This window comes from Oreochromis aureus, linkage group 20 (assembly GCF_013358895.1).
Source record: "Oreochromis aureus strain Israel breed Guangdong linkage group 20, ZZ_aureus, whole genome shotgun sequence".
Lineage (NCBI taxonomy): Eukaryota > Metazoa > Chordata > Actinopteri > Cichliformes > Cichlidae > Oreochromis > Oreochromis aureus.
In genome coordinates this window covers 24,681,862-24,702,583 of record NC_052961.1, presented here as the reverse complement: position 1 = coordinate 24,702,583, position 20,722 = coordinate 24,681,862, and the positions used below count along the sequence as shown (strand labels likewise).

Genomic DNA, 20,722 nt, shown 5'->3' with positions numbered 1-20,722 from the left:
GGTTGTATTTTGCAGTTACACATTTTCAAAATGGCCTCCAAAGAAAGACCGGTGTGTCAGATTTTCTCGTTCCAGGACTGGAAAGCCTCTCCTGATCCGATTTTTGAGCTCCCCGCACAGTATCTGACCCCCACACCCTCTCCTATAGTGATAGATAACGGCTCCTTCCAGACACGGGCCGGCTGGGCGGCTCCGGGGGCCGAGCTCGACCCTCCGCGGCTCCTGTTCAAGTCGGTGGCGGCGCGAAGCAGAGGCGCTGCCCGCAGTGAGACCCAGATCGGTAACGACATCCCCAATTTGGAGCCGCTGCGGTGGTTGCTGAAGAGCCAGTTTGACCGAAACGTGGTGGTCAACTTTGAAATCCAGGAGCTCATCTTCGACTATGTGTTTACACACCTGGGCATCACGTCAGAGGTGAGCGGAAGTTAAATTAGTCATTTTTAAGTGAAACGTTGGTCGGTTTGAAGGTTTTGTATCTGGAGTTCAGGATTAATTGAACAACTTAACTCCCGGGATATTTTCTGCTAGCTGTTTATAGTCATGCAAGTCACGTGGACAGACAATACATCAGCACCACTTTATTATTTGTATTATTATTTTTATTATTATTATTGCAGGGTAGTGTGGATCACCCCATTGTGCTGACAGAGGCGCCCTGCAACCCACTGCACTGCCGCCAGATGATGTCAGAGCTGCTTTTTGAGTGCTACAGCGTCCCATACGTCTCCTACGGTGTGGATTCCTTGTACAGTTTCTACCACAATAACAATCAGAGGAAGCTCCAGTCACCACACACGGGCATCGTTCTGTCCTCAGGGTACCATTGCTCACACATCCTGCCGGTTATTAATGGCAGGTAAGGATCAACATGCACAAACGAATGATTTATATACAGCTTTTACTGTTTGCTCTGCTTTCCTGATTTTTATCACACACCATAGTTTTAGTTCTGATCTGGTTTTTGTTTGAGGTTGGATGCTGTAAATTGTAAGCGTGTGAATGTGGCTGGGAGCCAGGCAGCGTCCTACCTGCAGCGCCTCCTGCAGCTGAAATACCCAGGTCACCTTGCTGCCATCACGCTCAGCCGCATGGAGGAGCTGCTGCATGAGCACAGCTACACCGCTGTGGATTATCATGAAGGTACAAATATATCCATGCACATGTAAATATGCATTTTTTTTATGGGACAGCAATTAAATGCTTTGGATTTATGATAGCTAAGGATCATTTAAGTAACATCAGTAAAATGCACACAGTGAGTTCCTCCTCAGAATTCCTAGAGAAACAGATGACTGTGAATAAAAGGAATGAGGAGCCAGCACAGAGGTGCATGCATGTGCTTTCTCCTCCCCTTGACTTTGCATTTCCTCTGTGCTGTGTTTTCCACAGAGCTGGAAAAGTGGCGCAGCCCAGAGTTTTATGAGCGGGAAGTTCACCGTATGCAGCTTCCGTTTTCGAGTAAGGTGCCGGGGGGCTGTGTGAGTGTAGAGGAGCGGCAAGAGAGACGAGCTCAGCAACTTCGACGACTTCAAGAGATTAATGCTCGCCGCCGAGAAGAGAAGCTGCAGCAGGACCAAGAGAGGCTGGACAGACTCTTAGCAGTACAGGCAAGGACCTTATTGGAGCTTTTAAAGTTCACAAGCATGAGAGTTGTCTCTCTGATGGAGGATTCCTGTCTTATTTATCAGTCAGCCTGTTTGTTTCTCTCACCTTTTTCCATTTTTTTAAACGCCTGCCTTTCTATATTTCAATGGAACTGCCAACAGGAGGTTTGATCTTGTTTTTAGGCTGGTACATTAATATGCATACTTACGGTAGTTGGAATGGTAGTGCAGTGTTGACAAACAACATGATTTCTAACACAGCACCTGATTGGCAGATACATTTTCATTCCATTGCACTTCCACTGGGATTGCGGGAATCATTTGCAACACCATGGGTGACCAAGCAAGAGCGAAAGAGAGTTGCAGAAAAAGAAATGCATAATTTAGATGTTGGCAGTTACACTGCGAGTCAAAGATGATTGATTGATTGATTGTTCCAGCTGAGGACGGAGGACAAGATGGAAATTGGCACTCAGTAATAAACACATCAAACAGCTGAAAGCAATGTAGGATTTTAGTTATTCAATGGTGTAAATCTGAGTTTATGTCTAGTAAGTAAATCATTTTTACTTATGGATGGCGGTAAACAAAACAGCTACCCAGGCATGCATCATCAAAAGGAACTACGGCACCAGCAAGAGAAGACATGAAGATATGCTAAGAAATTTGTACTCTGTGGGCTCAAAGATAGTTTTTTGTTTCATTGAAAGCTCAGAAACTGGTTGTATTGATAAAATTGTGCAGGAAAAAAATCAGTGAGCTAATATACAGACTTTCGATGTATATTGTTTGGAAATGGAGCTAAAAAGTTAAAAAAATATGTAAAATTACATCTGTTGCCTCCAAATGAGTTTACTCTAATTCTGTTTAGAGTTTATTCATCCTTTCTCAGTATTTCACCTAATGATCATAGAGTAATGTGTGTGTGTGTGTGTGCGTGCGTGCAGGAGCTGCTGGAGGACGGCCTGCTGGATCAGTTTCACAAGAGTCTGGTGGAGCTTAATATGGATTCAGCCGAGGAGCTGCAGTCGTACATCAACAAATTGCAGCTGGCTGTAGAGCAGGGTAGACAGAAGCTGCTGCACAGTGATGGAGCAGAGGGAAAGGCGGAGGTAGGTGTTCTGCCATCAAGTTTAAAAAATAGAATTCGGTTGTACTGACTTGTTTTTGCATGTGCTGTGCCCACATTTCCAGGCTCTATGTCTGAATCAGTATTTGGATAAATAAGTCTGTAACTGCTTTTTGGTAGAAAGGTAAAGCAGTTAATAGAAGAATGCTATGTATGACCTGAGCATATGACAGCGCTAGCACTGTAACTATAATGAGATGGTTATGTAAATAATCCAGAAGAAGAGCTCAAGTTGTCAAATTACACTGAAAATGACTGCAGAGCACAAGTGATATTGAAATGATCCAATAATTAATTAGGTGTAAATGTCATTATCACGACTGTGCTGCGAGGCTCTACAGCATCTATGCTTGATTGCTGCGGTGGATGTAGTGCTCCTGACACGAAGCCTGAGGCTGTTCTGTCGCTCTCTGTCAGGTGTCAGAGCTGGAACAGCCGATGGACGAGACAGATGGAGTGGCACTGATGGATTCTGACTTCCCCGAGGACTCGCTGCCAGAAAAACCTGCTAATGTGGTTCAGGTAATGGCACAGGATACCTGAATGTCTCAGAGACATGTAGAGCCTCATTAATGCTGTGCAGGGAGATACCTGCTGCGGTCATGTGTGGCAAAATGTGTAGAAAAACTTCTAGTAGTTTTTGAGCATAACTTTGCTATTGCAACATTTGAAACACGTGGTGGTGTCAGTACTTGTCGTAACTTTACGTTAATGAAGGAAAACTTTTTTTTCCCCGTCCTCCTTCTCCAGCCTGTGTTTAACATGGCGGAGTACCACCAGCTCTTTGTGGGGACGGAGCGTCTGCGGTGTCCAGAGATTTTGTTCCAGCCCTCGCTGACTGGAGAGGAGCAGATGGGACTGATGGAGACTCTGCAATATGTTTTGGCCAGGTAATGATGGGATGTAACGGTTTTACACCAAAGCACAAATATGCAGAGAAGTTATATAAACACATAACCTCATCCTGATTAAATTATTACAAGGAGTCAGAAAATGCTATGTTATATCTTCTAAACATTCTTTTATTGTTACTTTTTTATTATTTTTTTACTGGTGGTGTTTATTTTTTTGTTAATGATGAGAACTCTGATGCTTTAATCATAAATAGGTACACTCCAGAGCAGCAGGAGGCGCTAGTGAGCAATGTATTTCTGACCGGAGGGAACATGCAGTATCCTGGCATGAAAGAGAGAGTAGAGCGAGAACTGCTGGCCATGAGACCCTTCCAGTCACAATTCAAGGTACAGCCTGTGCTCTCCTAAAACCCTGTTATGTTTACTTTGTCTTTTTTTGATAAGGAAAAAAAAATCTAATAGTTCAAACAGTAACCACAAAAAACAGAAAACAAGAGCTTTCAGGTGGACGTAAAACCCTGGACTTTAAGCTTTCGTGTTTTCTCTGGAAAAAAACTTGAACATAGTAAAGGAACGCAAAACCCCAGAAAAAGGTTGTATCGTCTCTTTAAAGTCATCAGCTCAAACATTTTTCTAAAGGTGAAAGTAGGAAAACGCAAAGAGTTCAACATGGGATGTGACATAAATATAAATGATCTAATATACACTCACAGTACACTTTGTTAGGTACACCTGTTCAACTGCTTGTTAGTACAAATATCTAATCAGCCAATCACATGGCAGCTACTCAGTGCATGCAGGCACTGAAGTTCAAACCCAGAATTAGAATGGAGAAAAAAAGTAATTTAAGTGATTTTGAAGATTGTCCCACACAACCATCACTAGAGTTTACAGAGAATGGTCTGAAAAAGAAAACATATCCAGTGAACGCCCTCGACAGCCGACAAATCATGTCATTATGGACCAAAATGTCCTGAGGAATGTTGCCAGCACTTGGTTGAAGAATTAAGGCAGCTCTAAAGGGGAAAAATGGATCCAACCCAGTACTAGCAAGGTGTACCTAATAAAGTGTCAAGTGAGTAGCCAGCCATGTAAATAGTGCATATAGTTAGATATGAAGCAAAAGAGCTTGTTTCAAAGTAAAGAAGTGAGTTATGGGAACAGTTATGGGATAAATGACTCCAGCTAAACTGTCCGGTCCTTTCAGATGTTTTGATTGTTGTTGAGATCATCTGAAGGTAACCTAAAACTTCTTCATAGGTGACCATGGCGTCTTGTCCAGCCTTGGATGCCTGGCATGGAGCACGAGGCTGGGCGTTGGAGCACCCTCCTGGAGCAGGGTCGGAGGGATGGATCAGCAGACAGGACTACGAGGAGAAAGGAGGCGAGTATCTGAGCGAGCACTGCGCCTCCAACGCGTTCGTTCCCATGAAGATCGCTAAACCCGCTCGCCCTGCTGAGCCATCCGTTACAATGCAAGCATCAACAGAAGCTCCTGCTGCCATCACCATGGTTACGTCAGACCCGACCCCCTCCTCCTCCTCTGCTAGTGCTGTTGCTGATGTTACCATGGTTACCACGTGATGCAAACCTCTCTGATATCCCCCCCCCCCACGTGTCCGAAGTTCAGGAATAATTTCAGGATGAAGTGAAGGGTTTCACTTTGTCCTCTTTCCTTCAGCTCGACTCCGATTGTGCTTTTTCAACAACCGCCAGAAAGCTGCTGTCAGTCCTGCTGAACGCTTTGGTCTTTGAATTTCAGGCGCTGGGAAACAAACCTAAAATGGAGCTTGAGAGAGGCGGGAAATGCCCCGTCTAAACATAACTGTAACTGAATCAGGGGTATTGTACACTGCTGTTCTTGGTGAAATCACAAGAGTTCATATTGAACAGGCATCAAATGAATGTTGTTAAAGGCCAAGGATATTTTTTGTATTATTGTGTAAATATAATTTTATTTTGTATGTCTGTGTTTTTAAAAAACAAAACAAAAACATTTCCCCTCTTGGAGACCGTTGTCTGTGTTTTGATTGTCAAAGAAATCTGATATTTCGCGTCTTCTGTTCCTTCTTCTTCTCTTCTTTCTTTTCCTGTTTTCTAGTTAAATGTTCAGTTTACTGAATGTCCACACACATTCGCTCAAACACCTCTAGTGCTATTTATACATGCAGCTAGTCTTAGTTTCTTTTCCACATTCTTTCATGCCAGCTTTAATTCTTTGTCCTGTAGGTTTTTATCAAAGAAATCCTTTTTGAGCTCTAAGTCACAGATTACAGAAAATCTGACCAGTAATTCGACCCTGGAACATATAATTTCTGTTGTGGGTGTTAAAGTGATTAGAGAGCATAAGACCACATAACTTTCTTATTTTGAACTAATGCCCTCAGGATGACTTCACAGGACACCTTTAGGTAGCCAAAAGGTGTATAAGGGATCATTTGTGCCAAAAGCAATTAGCATACTGAGTTATAAGACTCTGTGATGTATTTGTACTAAAGTTTTATGCATGCATTTGTGTGACTGTGGGCTTACTGCTGCCAGTATTTTTATTATGAATTTATTTGTGACTTGGTGACTCACACACAATTTTCCGCTAATGTGGAGAATAAAGTTATTCTGTTCTAAATGCCACCAGAACAATGTAATAAAATATTTTCGGGTAAAAGTAGATGGGCTCTCTAAATGTAAATAAATAAATAAAATTGTGTGCTGCAGTATATTGTTCTACCACTAGATGGCACAAATGAACACAAAATCTCACTCTGGCTTCACTATTATACAGTTACAAGCAGTATTTAGTGTTTTGTACTAATAGTTTATGTAAGCTGCCTGAGAGCCGACTTATCAGCCAGACTGAAGGAGACACATTCTTACCACAGATTTCCTTTAATGCTAAAACCTGATTGGACTTTATTCTCATGGAGTCGTTGGACAGCAGGTGAATCCGGTCTGCTGGTGACCCAGTGTATATACCTCCACACTCATCTGAAGATTTTGAGTCTTGTCTGACACACCGTGAGTTGCCTTGGAGGGTGTGTACATTGGATTGTTTCTCGGTCCTCGTTATGAACCTGGCCTCTGAAGTCTAATAGCATCATGTGGCGTTAAACTGTGCTCAAGGTTCAGAACGTTCTACTTTTCCCAAAACAACTGTGTGGCGACCCCACTCATAAAATAGCCCCCGGTTTCCACAGCAGGGCTGAACTTGGCTAATCAGAGCCAACACAGGCCAGTGACTGCAGGTTGATTGGCTCAAATGTAACTAGAGGGATTAAAGGGGAAAAACAAGGCAATCTTTTATGTGTGAAAGCTAGTAACCAGGATTTATTTCTATGGCTGCGCTGCAGTCCAGCCAGGCTTTCCTAATGATTTTGAGGGGAAAAAACCCAGCAGATGTTCTCTATCTTCTCCTTACCATTCAGTGCACAGCATTTATGTGAGCTACTGGAGTCTGTTGTGTGGCTTTTTGCTTGGTATAAAAAGCAGGTGAATAATGTCTGACTAAGTTGAGATTCTAAAAAATGCAAAAAACTCTTTAATCCTAACAGTTTTCTGAGGTTAGGATCTCCAGTGGCCTTATTCTTCTCACCGCTGTGATGCAGTTATTGTACACCCTACATACAGCTGTGATGCACGTCAAGCACTGCTGCTGATACTGTAGGTACACCATGCAGATCCTGTGTATTCTTAAACAAGCCTGCTCTGTCTTGCACCCTGTTTGTGCCACCAGGTTGGCCAGTGTCCAATTAGGAGGATTTATTTGTGAGCTCCAGTGTTGTAGGTCAGCAGGAACGCCAGGCAGCTCAGAGCACATGTCACAGTCCTGTTGTAAAGGGGAGGAAAAAATAATGACCTGGAGTTGGAGCTGTGACAGATGCACAAAAAGGTATTATTTTTCTTAATGGCTGGCCAATATCAGTTATGTTATTGCTTCTGTGTAAAACTTGTTGTATTCCAGAAAGATCCTCAGTGAAATTATCCACTTTCCCGCCAGTTCAAAGTTGAAAGAGGTCTTCGTGGTTGCAATATATGAAATAGCCTGTCAGCAGAGTGTCTTGTTGGCATAGTTACGAATGATGTAAACCGGGTAACAGTGAGTCTGGGATGCTTTCTTGCAGACAGCTCCTCCACCTCTCCCCATGCCTTCTCTCGTCAGTCATGGCGTTTTTTTTTTAAACTATAAACACACATGCAAACATGAAGGTGACTCCAGCTTTAAACCTGCTGATTTAGAGACACTTAATGACTGAAATCATTAAATGAATCTAAAAATATGGGATCTGATGGATTATTGTAAATAGAAGTTTCACATAATCATTACATGTTCATGTACCTCTTTATCATTTTAAAGTCCAACTACATTTAAATAGCGCTTGTTTTTTTTGCCTGCAAATGTCACTTCAGTATCTCACCCCCTTCCCGGAGCTCAACGTGCCAGCTGCTGTCAGTCTGACTCTGACATGCTGCTCCAGTGGCTGTCTTGAATAAGACTTCCCCCCCATTAGTGCAAGCTCCTATAAGTACCCACAGTTATGTTTTAAAATTAAAATTCACTTTGGTTTTCTGCAGAAACTTTTCAAAATTCAGTTAACATTGCAAAAGGTGATTTAAATGAGCCTAAAAGGGGAAAAAAAAGATGTGATATGATGGTTCCAACATGATGCTCTAACCCTGGTTTCCTGGCTGATAGTTCAGAGGCTTCCCACAGATGCTTGATTAGATGTCACCCGGGCAGTTTGGAGTCCAAGTCCCCGGATCCCCGTCCGCTTGATCTGCAAGTTTAGATGGTGTGTGTCAAAAGCATAGACTCATATTTTTGCTAAATAAACATTTGATGTGGTCAATCAAAGTAAAAACACATTATTATCATGAATTTAAATCTATTGCTCCATTAAAAATTCTATCATGTACCACTGTCTTAAGTTTCCTGACTCCCAGAATGGGACTTTAATGATTCATCTTCAACAGATATGTTGGCTGCCATCCAACCAGAGGAGCTTTATGTAGATGCTATACAATAACATCAACATTTGGCTGACTGACCCTGACACAGCTGGTATTTCCTGCTGACAGAGAACATGGACAGTCTGTGAGTAGATAAAATTACTGTAAGGATACTGTACTCAAAATAATTTGGAGTTTTTATGCACAAGAACAGAGGCTACTGCAAGCTCATATTCATACTATTGACAAAGGAGCCGTAAAGTAACCGACTTCAAAAGCACAAATAAGTAACCTAAAGAAGATTCCAGCTGTTTAAGCCACTTCTCTGTTGCCCGTGAATATTTGCAGTGTTATTCAAGGAACTGTGTGATACAAAAGTAGAATTTTTATCTACTTAAAAATCTTAAAAGCTTTTTTTGTTTGAAAATACTATATGTTTTTCACAGAGGAAAGTTGGCTGTGCTGCAGGAGCACTTTGAGAAGTTTGTGGATGTTTTAAAACAGTTTTTTGCTCAGTGAAAACCTGTCACTTTTTTCACACCTTTGTAAGTCACTTGAACTGAACTACAAACTTTCCAGAGTCGCCTTTGAAGGCAAAAGTAGGCTATGCTTTTATACTAAAAAAGGTATTTGGAATCTGTCTCCTCATCAGCTGTAAAACGCTCGCTGGATATATCCTGATTATTGTTGTCATTTGCCTCTCTGACTGCGCAGTCTTGAAGGGAAATATAAACACAGACATAAAAGAATAGTGCCTGTGAGCTTTATCTCAGTGCAAACACGTAATCTCACATGGATCAGAAAAGAGGTCAGAGACACACTTTTATCCCTCGGGGCTGTACCCTGCATCCTCAGGGTGTGGACGGCCATAAAACTAGTTCCAGCTGATCCCTATAGCTGTTTATCTGTAAGAAACAGAAATGACAGTTATGGCTATACGTCAGCAACACTCAGCACTTTTACATCAGACAAGCACAACATGTCACAGAGTCACAGATGAAAAGAAAATCCTCTTCTTTAAAAGTTTAGTTGTGGTTCATAGTGAAAACAAAAACTGTGTGAGCGTCACTACTGGAGCAGTTTTGATCAGTTTTGAATGTTTGCTCATCTGCAGCCATTATGTTTGTTTTAACACAATGCCAAAGAGGAAAGACGTCAACAACAATGTTTAAAAAGCAACTGTTGCTCATCAATCAGGAAATGGTTTTAAGTCAATTTCCAAACAGTGGGAAGTCCGTCATTCTACAGTGAGAATGCTCAGCATATTCTCCCCAAGGTCAGGCTATTCAACCCGAAACCACAACCAACCAACCAACCAACCAACCAACCAACCAACCAAACCAAACCAAACCAAACCAATCAATCAATCAATCAATCAATCAATCAATCAATCAATCAATCAATCAATCAATCAATCAATCAATCAATCAATCAATCAATCAATCAATCAATCAATCAATCAATCAATCAAACAGACCCAAGAGATACATCTCTGACTCTACACGGCTCAGTTTGCATTTTAAATATTAAAATCTGTGACAGTATAATTAGAAAAACACTGAATAAGTGTGGTTTGCTTGGAAGGGTTGTCAGGAGAAAGTCTCTACTCTCCAAACCGACTTCTGGAACAATGTCTTAATAATAAACAGCACCATTTTTGTCAAAAACCAAGCACAGCATGTCAGCGCAAACACCTCATATCAACAGCCAACCATGGTGGTGGAGGGGTGATGATTTAGGCTTGTTTTGCAACCACCAGATCTTTGGCACCTTGCAGTCATTGAGATGACCTCTGTATACAATATATATTATATATAAGTATTCTAGAGTCAGGTGTAAGGCTATCTGTCCAACAGCTAAAGCTAAAGAAACAATAAAGGTGCCATGGTCCAGTCAAAGTCTAGACCTCAACATGACTGAAATGCTGTACCGGGACCTTAATAGAGATGTGCATAAAAGAATGTATGCCTAAATATCATAAAAGAAGACATGTTACTACCCAGGAAACCCAGAAGGCCATGGTTATTTCAGCAAGATAATCCTAGACAACGTTCTACAAATATTACACTATCATGGCTTTGTACTAAAATAGTCTAAGTACTGAAGTGAGCTAGCTGCATTTCACACCTGCTAAACATTTGTTAGGTAACAGGTCTGAACCTGCTAAACGTTTCCTTTTTGTTGCACTGCATGAACAAAATGACAAAGCTTGCACCAAGCTGAGCTGAATTGCTGCATTAACAAAGATTATGACAAAATTTGCTTTTAAAACTATAGAAACTGGTGTCCTAAGTTCCCAAACACATACTGAAAAAAGAAGCAATGCACCACAGTAGTGAAGAATTTACCAGTATAAAATTAATAATGAAGATATATTTTAAAAACCCAACACAATCGTATTTCTCATTTTTAACCTCTTTTTAACATTTACAATGTAAAACCCCAAACCTGATTTAGACGCTTTCATCATTATAAAGCTGTTGTTGGAGAGTTTTTCAGATTGTCTGTCTGGCTTCTCCTAATTATAACTCAACTAAAAGAGATTCGCATTGCGGTACTCAAAACACCAAAAAAAGTACATTTAATAAACTCTCTTCCAAACCTTGATGTGAGCAGATTTATATTGGTTCATTTGTTTTATACAGTCCAAATCAACCAGCTGGAGAACTGTGCTGGACACTAAAACCATTGAAGTTTTGTAAAAAATGATTTATTCATAATTAATTTATATTCTACAGTTTTTTGTTTGTTAACCACTTAACTTTTGCCCCCGAAAGGAAGACAAATCCACAGAGTGTGACTGTGTGGAAAGATCGATGTTTCCACAACATCAGCATCGCTGCCACTAAACACACAGTCTCTTTGAGAGTAGTTCCAGGCACTCATTTGCAATTTGCAAAAGGTCTGACTACCACTACCACACACACACACACACACACACACACACACACACACACACACACACACACACACACACACACACACACACACACACACACACACACACACACACACACACTATACTTTGACAGGAGGGACCATGGCCCTGTCTCACTCTGGGATTCATTACCTTTTGCAGGCACCTTGTCTGAGGCCGATGAAGTCATTATAATGAATCTCTGCTGTTATGAAAAACCTTGTAGGTCTAGCTGTGCAAATGATCCATTTTCATTTTTAAGAAGAAAAAAAGGCTAAAATATCATTTCAAAAATTAAAGCGTGTGGACACGAAATTATTTAAACCTGTTTTACCCGCAGCACTCATCATGTCGGCTTTTATGATGCTGCTTTATTATCTAGCACAGACATCTGGGACAACACGTCTGTGGAGTTGAAAGTGAGGCCATCGTTTATTAAATTGAGTTGTATTTGTTTTCACTTCTAATTAAATTGAAGTGCAGTGAATCAGAGACACGGGTCCATTAGGCAGACTGGGACATTTTCTTTTGATGACCAAAGGCAGCGTGCATTTTACGTGAGCGAGCTACACGTACGTTAGCGGCTCTACTTCTGTCATCATCAATCAGTGCAATAACCCTTCAAAACGCAACAGTGTAGCTGATAAGCGTTGTCGCCCTGACCTCTGCTGATTGATGGTTTTACCTTTATTTAATCACAGCAATGGCCGTAATGTGAAGGGTACGTGTTACTTCTGGTGTTTAGACTAAGCTGTGTCGCCACATTTCACACAGTTGGTGTGCATCTAGCTCTCTGACTGTGCTGAAACAAAGCAAACATGCTGGTTGAGCATTTTTGAATTTGGTTGCCAAGTCAAGCCCAGAGAATCTGCTGCTAAAGAGCACGTAATATGGACACAGTGCAAAAAGCACTGTGTCAAGATTTTGTAAATTGTATACTAGCAACAATCAATCAAACATTTGGTTAACTTAATTATTCAGAATCAAAACCCGCTCACGGAAGAATGATCCTCATTCAGGACTTGGGTCTTCTCTTTGTGGATCTGAGAAGGGTCCATATTCCCTAATGGCCTTCAAAAGGACACAGCGTTCAAATGGTTTTCCATTTCCTTTAGTCAGCTCCCAAATGACCGACAAGTCTTTAAATACAGTGAAGGAAACGGTAGAGAAAACGCCTCTGAGGTCTCTGCAGGAGACCACCCTACTTCTTTTAATTGAATGGCCTGATAGCATCAAATGTCTCTTTTCTTGATATCAAATAACAATTCACTGGGGCGAAACTTTTCCGTTTGAATACAAACTATTAACCAGTGTCCAGCACAGTGTAATTACCCAACAGGGGAACAGCAGTGGCTGTAATCAGATGTAAAACGACCTCCTCCTCTCCCTCCTCCTCCTCCTCCTCCACCTCCCGCCTCCCCCAGCTCTACATCCAGAAAGCAACAGGTTTAAATCCTGTCTGTGCACGGCTGTGCAAAGCTTGTGTTTGCTGTGAACAAAGGCCTGAATTCATTTCTTTTCATGCATTGTTCCTGATTTACTGTAAACTGGAGCAATGATGTTTCGGGCAGCAGTCGAGCATGCTAAGAAGCACCCCGGTGTAAGTAATCTTTTAAATTCTTGACCAGTTTTTTAGGTGTTTCACATTTTGATAAGCCATGTCCAGCTTCTTTTAACATGCAACTTACATTTTAATAGAAATCCATCAACTGCTCTGCATTTCTGAAATTTTGCTTAGGATAAGTGCTTTGAAATTATTCAAACATGCTTCACTGAATGAAACTCGGTCTGTCACTAGTGAGGTTGGATAAACACTTGAATCCAAGGATGGTTCTTTTTTTTCAGCTCTGTTTGTTAGAAATATACACAACAGTATTAAACCCACAGGTTTGTGTATTTATTGGTTTAGTGTATGCTCAAAGTAAATATTGCCCAATGATGAAGCCTAATATAATATATAACGATTGCTGCACCTAACTGATTTGATTCTAGTGCCTGTATTGAGGCAAACTCCATGATACCCTAAGCAGTGTATGTATGTAACAGGTAAATGAATTGGTTAAAGCAGCAGGTATGTTTAGAAGTCTAATTTTGTCTCATCTAATCTTATCTTAGCTCTGTTTCAGTCAGTTAAATTGCTCCAGTTGCTCGTTTCAAAATCAAGCTGAACTGAGAAGCTTAAGACATCAAAAACACATCAGCGACTTCTGCAAACCCCTTAAATCTAAACTGACAAAAATCTAAGCAGTTCACAAATGTTTAGTAAGAAATTTTTAAATTTGAGTAGTCCCTACAGGGCAGGGGATTATTTTTGCAGTTTTTAACCGGCTCTGCTGTCAGAGAGGGGAGTGACAGAGTTTTAGCTTCTTGTCACTGGCCTCCCAGGAGAAGGGGAGAGAGAGAGAAGCAGCGGGGAAGAAATCCGTATGAGACTCTACCAGCGCTCCGTGATGTGGTCTATCATCCTGACAGGCAGAGATGCTGAGAGACAGACTGTAAGGGAGAGCGAGAGTGAGGGAAGAGCTGCAGGAAGCAAATCCCTGTGAGACTCTACAACCCTCCTTGATCAAGTTACAACAAACAGAAAGACGGAGAGACTGAAAGGCTGTTAGAGAGAGTCCGAAAGTCTGAGCCCCACAGACAGAGAATGAGCCAGATGAATGCATCGTTGGTCAGATGGGAAAGTAGACAGAGAGTCAGGGAGACAGACAGAGAGGAGATGGAACCAGTGATTAAAAGCAGAATGAGACAGACAGACAGGTGGTGGCAGCACTAAGACGTAGAGCCAGGCTGAGGGTCAGTTATACAGACTGTGTCCAAAAATACACTTTTCACAAGTGTGTGAACGTCAGAGGATTCTTGTACCCTAAAAAAAATGGCACATGGAAATCCAGCATGTAAAGTTCCTTAGAATCAGTGATCACTAACCTCTTAATAATTACCTTTGTGCATCTGTGGCTTCGTAAAGATGAGAAACACTTGCAGCAGTGCTAATGTGGACACGGAAGAGAAGGCACAGTTGCCATATTGGAAATAAATAATATGGCATGCTGCACACTATTTCTTTCAACCTTGAAAAAAATAAGCAGGCAAGTGCTTCTTACTTGGCACAAAGATTAACTGTGAAAATTGGTGTTTCGGTGACGGCTCAGACGGTGTAAAGCTCATTGCATGAAGTCAGTCTCCACGGGGGATGTCAGAGCAGAAGTAAAGCTTTTCCAGAGGACTTGAAATTAGGTCTAATCAATAGTGGCAGCATATTCTTTTGGTGGGGTGAACCAAAACACATTGTTTTATTGGACCAGATGGAGTTCAGCAGGTTTGGTGTGCCAGCTGTAAAACACGGAGGTGAGGGTGGGTTTATGTGGTACTAAATAACACATTATGAAAATAATAATAAAAGAAATACAGAAACTTTTCTTCTTTTACTGTATTTTTTGTGTCATTTTAAACTCAGCACAACAAATTTGAATTTTATTTACAGCATTAAACTAGAATTAAACAGTTTTGTCTTAAAAAATATTTATTTGTTTGTCATTTTATTGATGTGTCATAGAGTTTGAAATAACAGGAAAATTCTGTAAAAGCAGCAGCAAAAGTTTTTTTAGAGAAGGAATATTTATTCTCAGAAGTTACTGACAGAGAAGTCAGAAGTGCAAAATTTCCCTCTGAGATTTAATTATACAAAAACACGCACATACGCGCGCACACATGAGCCAGATGTGTGTCAGCACGTTCACTGGGATGATGCAGGATGACGGAGCAACAGCAGGCCAAGACTTAATCCCCTGAGCTTCAGTGGGTCAGCTGCTCAGATCACCTCTGTTACAGCAGATATTAAGTATAGACTCAGTTTTAAATCGAGTGTCTGTTTTTGAATAAATGATGCTATTGCTGAAGGCTGACAGCTAATTTAGAAGAAAGTTTCTCACAGCTGAATAAGTTGGCTCACTTCGCGCCTCACCTTAGCTTAAAAAAAACAGGTGCCGCATCTGTCTTGAAATTCAAGGAATGTGCTTTTTCTAACTGAGACATTCGACTCGCAGACTGTCAGGAGTCACGAGGCTGAAGATGATGCAGTGCTGGAAAAGAATGACAGCTTCCCGTCGTGATGATAGTTATTTAACAACCTTTAACCTTTCTGTTTTTTGTGACCGACAAATCTGGACTTTTCTTTTTTCTTCTTCTTAATCATGGAGGTGGTGATTTAACACACCTGGATGCTGTCGTGAAGCTACCTGTTATTGCACGACAAATTCTGTGATGATGACAAATCTGAAAATGACAGGTTAGCTGAAATGTAAAATAAATAAATAAATAAATAAGCAGATTTGGCTTCACGTGAAGAAGAAACATCAAGCGTCACCAGTGAACTTCTATCCCAAAAGAAAGTACAAAGCAGCCCACATGTTCCCTAAAAGTAACAGTAAAAAGAGGCAAGTTATACTACCCTTCCTGTTATTGTGCACATGGTAACAATGGATGCTTGTGAATATATTCAGGGTGGTATGAGTTTATCTTGAATAAAGACTGCAGAATGACAGCTGAAATAGAAATAATGCTCTGTTTTTCTAAATCACATAAGACAAACAAACTGCTGCTGGCAGAAAAATATCCAGATTACTTCCTTGTATATCAGCCCTGGATGTGGCAGTCCCCGGGGTCTTCATCTGTCTTCAGGGTGGTCTGTGAGGCATCTGGCTGAAATGTATTTTATCAGCTTTCCTGAGTTTCCTGAGCTCTTTCTTTTTAAGTCAAACGTCCATTATGTTAAACCAAAACATCATCCTGGCCTTGCAGGAAAAGGTACAGCTGCCAATACACCGGTGAACAGTGTGGTGCAGATGAGCATGTAGGTGTAAACGTGTTCTCTTTCACGGTTTAAGTGTAAAATATGTGTAAAAGCCTAATTCTTATTTTTCTGTAGCTCATCCCCCAGTTCTTCTTCATTTGTTTGGGAATGGGCGGAGCATCCTTGTATCTGATCCGGCTGGCCAGAGGACCCCATGTTACGTAAGCACCCTCAAATTTTTGACTTCTGATCACGCGTGAGAACTTTTTAAAAACATCATTTAATTGTTCGTTATCATTACTGTTTTTCAACTGACAAAAAACAACAAGCTAAAAGTCATTATCCCATCATCTTTTAATGAGACGTGTCACAGCTGGGAGACCCTGTGTTTCCTCAGGTTTGCACATCTGTTTAGTTTTGTTTTCACTTTAACTGCATGCAACTTCCAAAGAGCAACCAGTGCCCCCCTACCGGATGATCACAGATGGACTCCAAACAGAGAAAGGACTTAGCCTTCCTTCCTGTGATAGTCTTGATTTCACCCTCAAATGCACATTTGTTAACATTTATTCAAAGGCATGTGGAGAGGAGATGAATAAGTGTTTCACATTCTAAGTGGAGGGATTTGTTTCACGATGGTTTCTGCCAACAGGGAGTCCTGCCTACTCTCATCCTTTTTGCTTGGACTTTCTCTTCTCCTGCTGTTACCCAAGCGCTTGATATAAGAAACTCCAACAACAGCAGACATGGCTAAGTGCTTTTTACAAGACCTCACGGGATGGAGCACTGTCTTTTTGTTTCTTTTGCTTCTTTCTTATTTTATTTACCAGTTGAACAAAGCGGGGATGAAACAAAAAAGCTCTCAGGAGAAAGCTTGATTAATTTTTCATCAGATTTAATCATTTAATTTTCTGTGTCTTCAGCTGGGACAAGACCAACAACCCAGAGCCATGGAATAAACTTGACCCGACATACCAGTACAAGGTAAGGCAGCACATGAACTCTAATCTGACTGGGTTTTACTGTCGATTGATTGTTAAATCAGCGCACACAAACACAGTTTTTTTCTACTTTTTTCCCCAGTTTGTGGCCATCACCACAGACTACAAAAACCTGAAGAAAGAGGGACCTGACTTCTGAATCTCACAAACCAGAGTGTAATTAAAAAAAAAAAAAAAAAAAAAAAACCCAAAAAGGATGACAGATCCTGATCTTGGGTCAGACTCATCCCCCCTGCCCTTCCTACACTCAAGAAAAAAATTATTTGGCCTCATAAAAATGAATAATTTTGTGTAAAATGCATTTGAAATAATCATTAGGAAACATACTTGGTATAAACTGATAAACTGAATGTAAATAAATCAAATCCAGAAATAATTACTTGTGTAATAAAATCACATGGAATATTTACATCTAGTCAAGTTACTTATAGTTAGCATTTTGGACATAAATATTATAAATACGCTGCAGACGGGGGAAACAGATTCCAGATCAGGATGCGCCTTTAGTGTCTCTGATTCTGTTTGATGTTTGCAGAGCTGCTGGTGACCTGGTTAATGTGACCGGGATTGTCGGTCAATCAATCCTGAAGGCCCATATGCACAATAAAAAAACAGGCTTATTTCCACATATATGCACACACTCAGCCTTTATCATATGTCATTACTAAGGAATAACCACAACACATTGCTAGCACAGGAGCAGTGGTTTTGCATGCGTAGACAATTGTAATCACAAATACAATTGTCCATCAGATTGGCCTGTTTGAGAAAGTTTCGTGCTATTCAAATATTTATATGTAAACACACAAGGTAGTATATGATAATATAGTCAGGGTAGGGTAGATCTGTTTTGTGTGTTGGACAGAAATCAACTGAGCTGCCTTTAATAAGAAGAAAAAGACAACTATTCTGTATCTAGAAATGATTGGTCATAAAAAAAATGAGGAGCTGAAGCCTGTAAATGCTTTGTAATGCTTTTTGCTTTTGTTTTCACTTACTGAAGGTTATATTTCAAACTTCTGTATACACTCTTCCTCTGTTGCTGATTTTTTAAAATGTTTTCCTCATTATTTCTGCAAGTGAGGAGCTTTAATTGCACCAGCTTTTCATAACATGACACTGGCCTGCTGTGCTGCATCACAGTGAAGGTCATATTAGTGTGACCAGACTGCATGTATTCCTTCATAACTGTCATATGATTGTAGGTTTAGCAGCCACTAAATTCAGCGATGACTGTGTAAGTTATGAAAAAAGCTGAAAAAAGATGCATCAACTTTGCAGAATTCTTTCAATAAATAAACTGTCTTATTTGTGTTTAGAAGAGCTTTTGTTGTCACTCTGCGCTTTCCAGCACATACACAGGTGACTTTCCTCAAACACCTGCACCGAACGGAGCCAGATACAGATCTTTTTCCACACCTACGCAATCAGTAACTCTGATGGAACCGATCCATCTGCTGGCAGTGCAGCTGTCACTCTGCAGCCTGATTAGTGTTTTTACAACTGCATTTAATGTGTGTGGTTGCATTTTGTATTTGTGTTTGTCCGTGTGTACCAGTGTGTGTGACAGGAACTCAGCGTCTTTGAAGAGTGACAGGCAAGGCAGGACGCTCAACAGTCCTCCCCCTGAAAGACTTTGATGTATAACCTGTGCATGTGTCCTACACACCGTATTATTTTCCATTAATATATAGGACATGAAAAAGTCTTAATACACCTCTCGTTTCTTTGTGTTTTGCTGGGAATATTGGAAATAGGTGCAAACATACATAAAATATAAGGCAAAAACAGTCTGCACAGTTCATCCAAGCTAGTCAATATTTGGTATGACCACCTTTGTTCTTCAACACAGACTGAACTGTTTTAGGCAGCTTTCCTATAATTTCTTTTAATAGTCTTCAGGAATCATTCTCTGCTTCTCTTGAAGGGCATTCAAAGCTCTTCTTTGGATGTTTGGTCCCTTTTGGTTTGCTTTCTGTCAAGATGATTGGCCTCCCCAGATCTCTTCAATAATGTTGAGGTCAATGGGGAGGCCAATCCATTGTGTGTTTTTCTATCCAGGTATGCTTTTACTGCATTAGCAGCATATTTGAGATCACTGTCACGCTGACAAATGAAGCTGTTGACAATCGGATGGGTTCTACATTGTATTGCATGATAGACCAAAATCTGATGATACTTTTCTGGTACAAAATCCCCCAAAATTCTGAGTGAAATGCATCTCCAAACTATAACAGAACTCCATCGTTTTTTACAGATAGCTGTAAATACTCACTGTTGTACCTCTCTGCTGACCACATCTGTACAAACTGAGGATGATATGAATCAACATTTTCAGATTTGGATTTGGACACTCCATCAAACCTGTTCCCACTGAATTTTAGCCACGTTCTGGTGAAATTTGTCATACCTCAGCCTTTTCTCCCAGTTTCTCTTCCTGAATGGCCTCTTGACAGCCATCCTTTCACTGGGATCATTTCTGATGAGACTACAGTAAACAGTAGATAAATGAAGGGCCAGATACATCGTTCAGGTCCTGTGCCAGGTCTTTGCTGGATTTGCTTTCCTGTTTTTTAAGGATATGACTATCAGATACTGTTTACCTGCTATAGATAGGCCGACCACTTCTTCTTTTGTCCTCTTCTAGTCCAGTTCCTTTGCATTTTTGAAGGCATATCGCGCAGCAGGCTGAGATATTCCAATTTTTCAGCTAATAGCTATTTTTGAATCACCTCGTTGGTGCAGAAATACTATTTTATGCCTGTCAAACTTTGAGAAATGGGAACAAATTATGTGTTTCTGAGACAGGCTGCTAGTAAAGTTCCTGACAATTGCCAAGTTTTCTGTTATGTGTAGACACAACACTGGTTCATCCTGTGAGTTAGGTGCATTTTTTACACATGAATAATTCATATGTCAGTATCAAGTCACTTAATAAATAGAAGACTGGACTAAAACTGAGTGAAAAAGCAGCCAATGTCCAACGAAAAAATCTAAAAGACCTTCAGAGAGCTTGGAGAACTGTTGCTCAAGACAACTTTAAAAGATTACAGGAAAGCCTGGCTCTTTGGAAGCAAAATATAAAGAAATTAAATTACATTAGCTTACATATAAATCCCACTGACTTAATCTAAAACAAGGTAATAAGATTAGTATGCTTTCCATATTGCAAACAGAAGCAATTTTTGTTCAGTTAAAGAAACTTTCTGAGGCTTCAGCATCACTGAATATGCTAAATATGCTAAAACAAAACCAAGTAATCTGACAATCAACAAGAAAAATGAAAAAAAAAGGTATAAGCACATAATAAAACCACAATTTTCACATTTAATTGGAATATTGGATGTTTTGCACAGTGTAAAGTGCAGCATTAAAGTATTAAAAATATTCATATTCACATCTGTCTCCTAAAATAGTGGATGGTGGGTGAACAAACATCCAGACTGAAATATAAGCAAGAAAAAAACAAATTCAGATTTTA

The 20,722-nt window shown here is 40.5% G+C and overlaps 2 protein-coding genes and 1 long non-coding RNA gene across 5 annotated transcripts; 2 read left to right on the top strand and 1 right to left on the bottom strand.

The window, feature by feature from the left end:
• actr5 (actin related protein 5) lies at positions 1–6,292 on the top strand. The gene is made up of 9 exons (XM_031738171.2): positions 1–414; positions 618–856; positions 971–1,140; positions 1,390–1,607; positions 2,552–2,716; positions 3,151–3,255; positions 3,484–3,623; positions 3,842–3,974; positions 4,848–6,292. The coding sequence occupies exons 1-9, from the start codon at positions 31–33 to the stop codon at positions 5,169–5,171; spliced, it is 1,878 nt and encodes a 625-aa protein (XP_031594031.1). The 5' UTR covers positions 1–30; the 3' UTR covers positions 5,172–6,292.
• A 1,694-nt stretch (positions 6,293–7,986) lies between these two features.
• On the bottom strand, positions 7,987–12,705 carry LOC120435308. Of its 3 annotated transcripts, none has more exons than XR_005609632.1 (3): positions 12,447–12,705; positions 9,324–9,436; positions 7,987–8,359 (listed from the first exon to the last, which is right to left on the bottom strand). It is a non-coding gene; the product is annotated as an uncharacterized LOC120435308 (long non-coding RNA). The 3 variants fall into 3 exon arrangements; XR_005609634.1 differs by having other exon boundaries at positions 9,353–9,436; XR_005609633.1 differs by lacking the exon at positions 12,447–12,705 and adding an exon at positions 11,602–11,678.
• A 166-nt stretch (positions 12,706–12,871) lies between these two features.
• On the top strand, positions 12,872–18,559 carry ndufa4l2a (NDUFA4 mitochondrial complex associated like 2a). The gene is made up of 4 exons (XM_031738220.2): positions 12,872–13,048; positions 16,376–16,461; positions 17,164–17,224; positions 17,324–18,559. The coding sequence occupies exons 1-4, from the start codon at positions 13,004–13,006 to the stop codon at positions 17,378–17,380; spliced, it is 249 nt and encodes an 82-aa protein (XP_031594080.1). The 5' UTR covers positions 12,872–13,003; the 3' UTR covers positions 17,381–18,559.
• Positions 18,560–20,722: the final 2,163 nt, after the last annotated feature.

Bases quoted from the DNA above. Each gene is read 5' to 3' on its own strand.
- actr5 (XM_031738171.2), top strand. From the start codon at position 31: ATGGCCTCCAAAGAAAGACCGGTGTGTCAGATTTTCTCGTTCCAGGAC. The intron at 415-617 runs GTGAGCGGAAGT...TTATTATTGCAG, and splicing joins ACCTGGGCATCACGTCAGAG to GGTAGTGTGGATCACCCCAT. The intron at 3,624-3,841 runs GTAATGATGGGA...AATCATAAATAG, and splicing joins CTGCAATATGTTTTGGCCAG to GTACACTCCAGAGCAGCAGG.
- ndufa4l2a (XM_031738220.2), top strand. From the start codon at position 13,004: ATGATGTTTCGGGCAGCAGTCGAGCATGCTAAGAAGCACCCCGGT. The intron at 16,462-17,163 runs GTAAGCACCCTC...CTGTGTCTTCAG, and splicing joins GCCAGAGGACCCCATGTTAC to CTGGGACAAGACCAACAACC. The intron at 17,225-17,323 runs GTAAGGCAGCAC...TTTTTTCCCCAG, and splicing joins ACCCGACATACCAGTACAAG to TTTGTGGCCATCACCACAGA.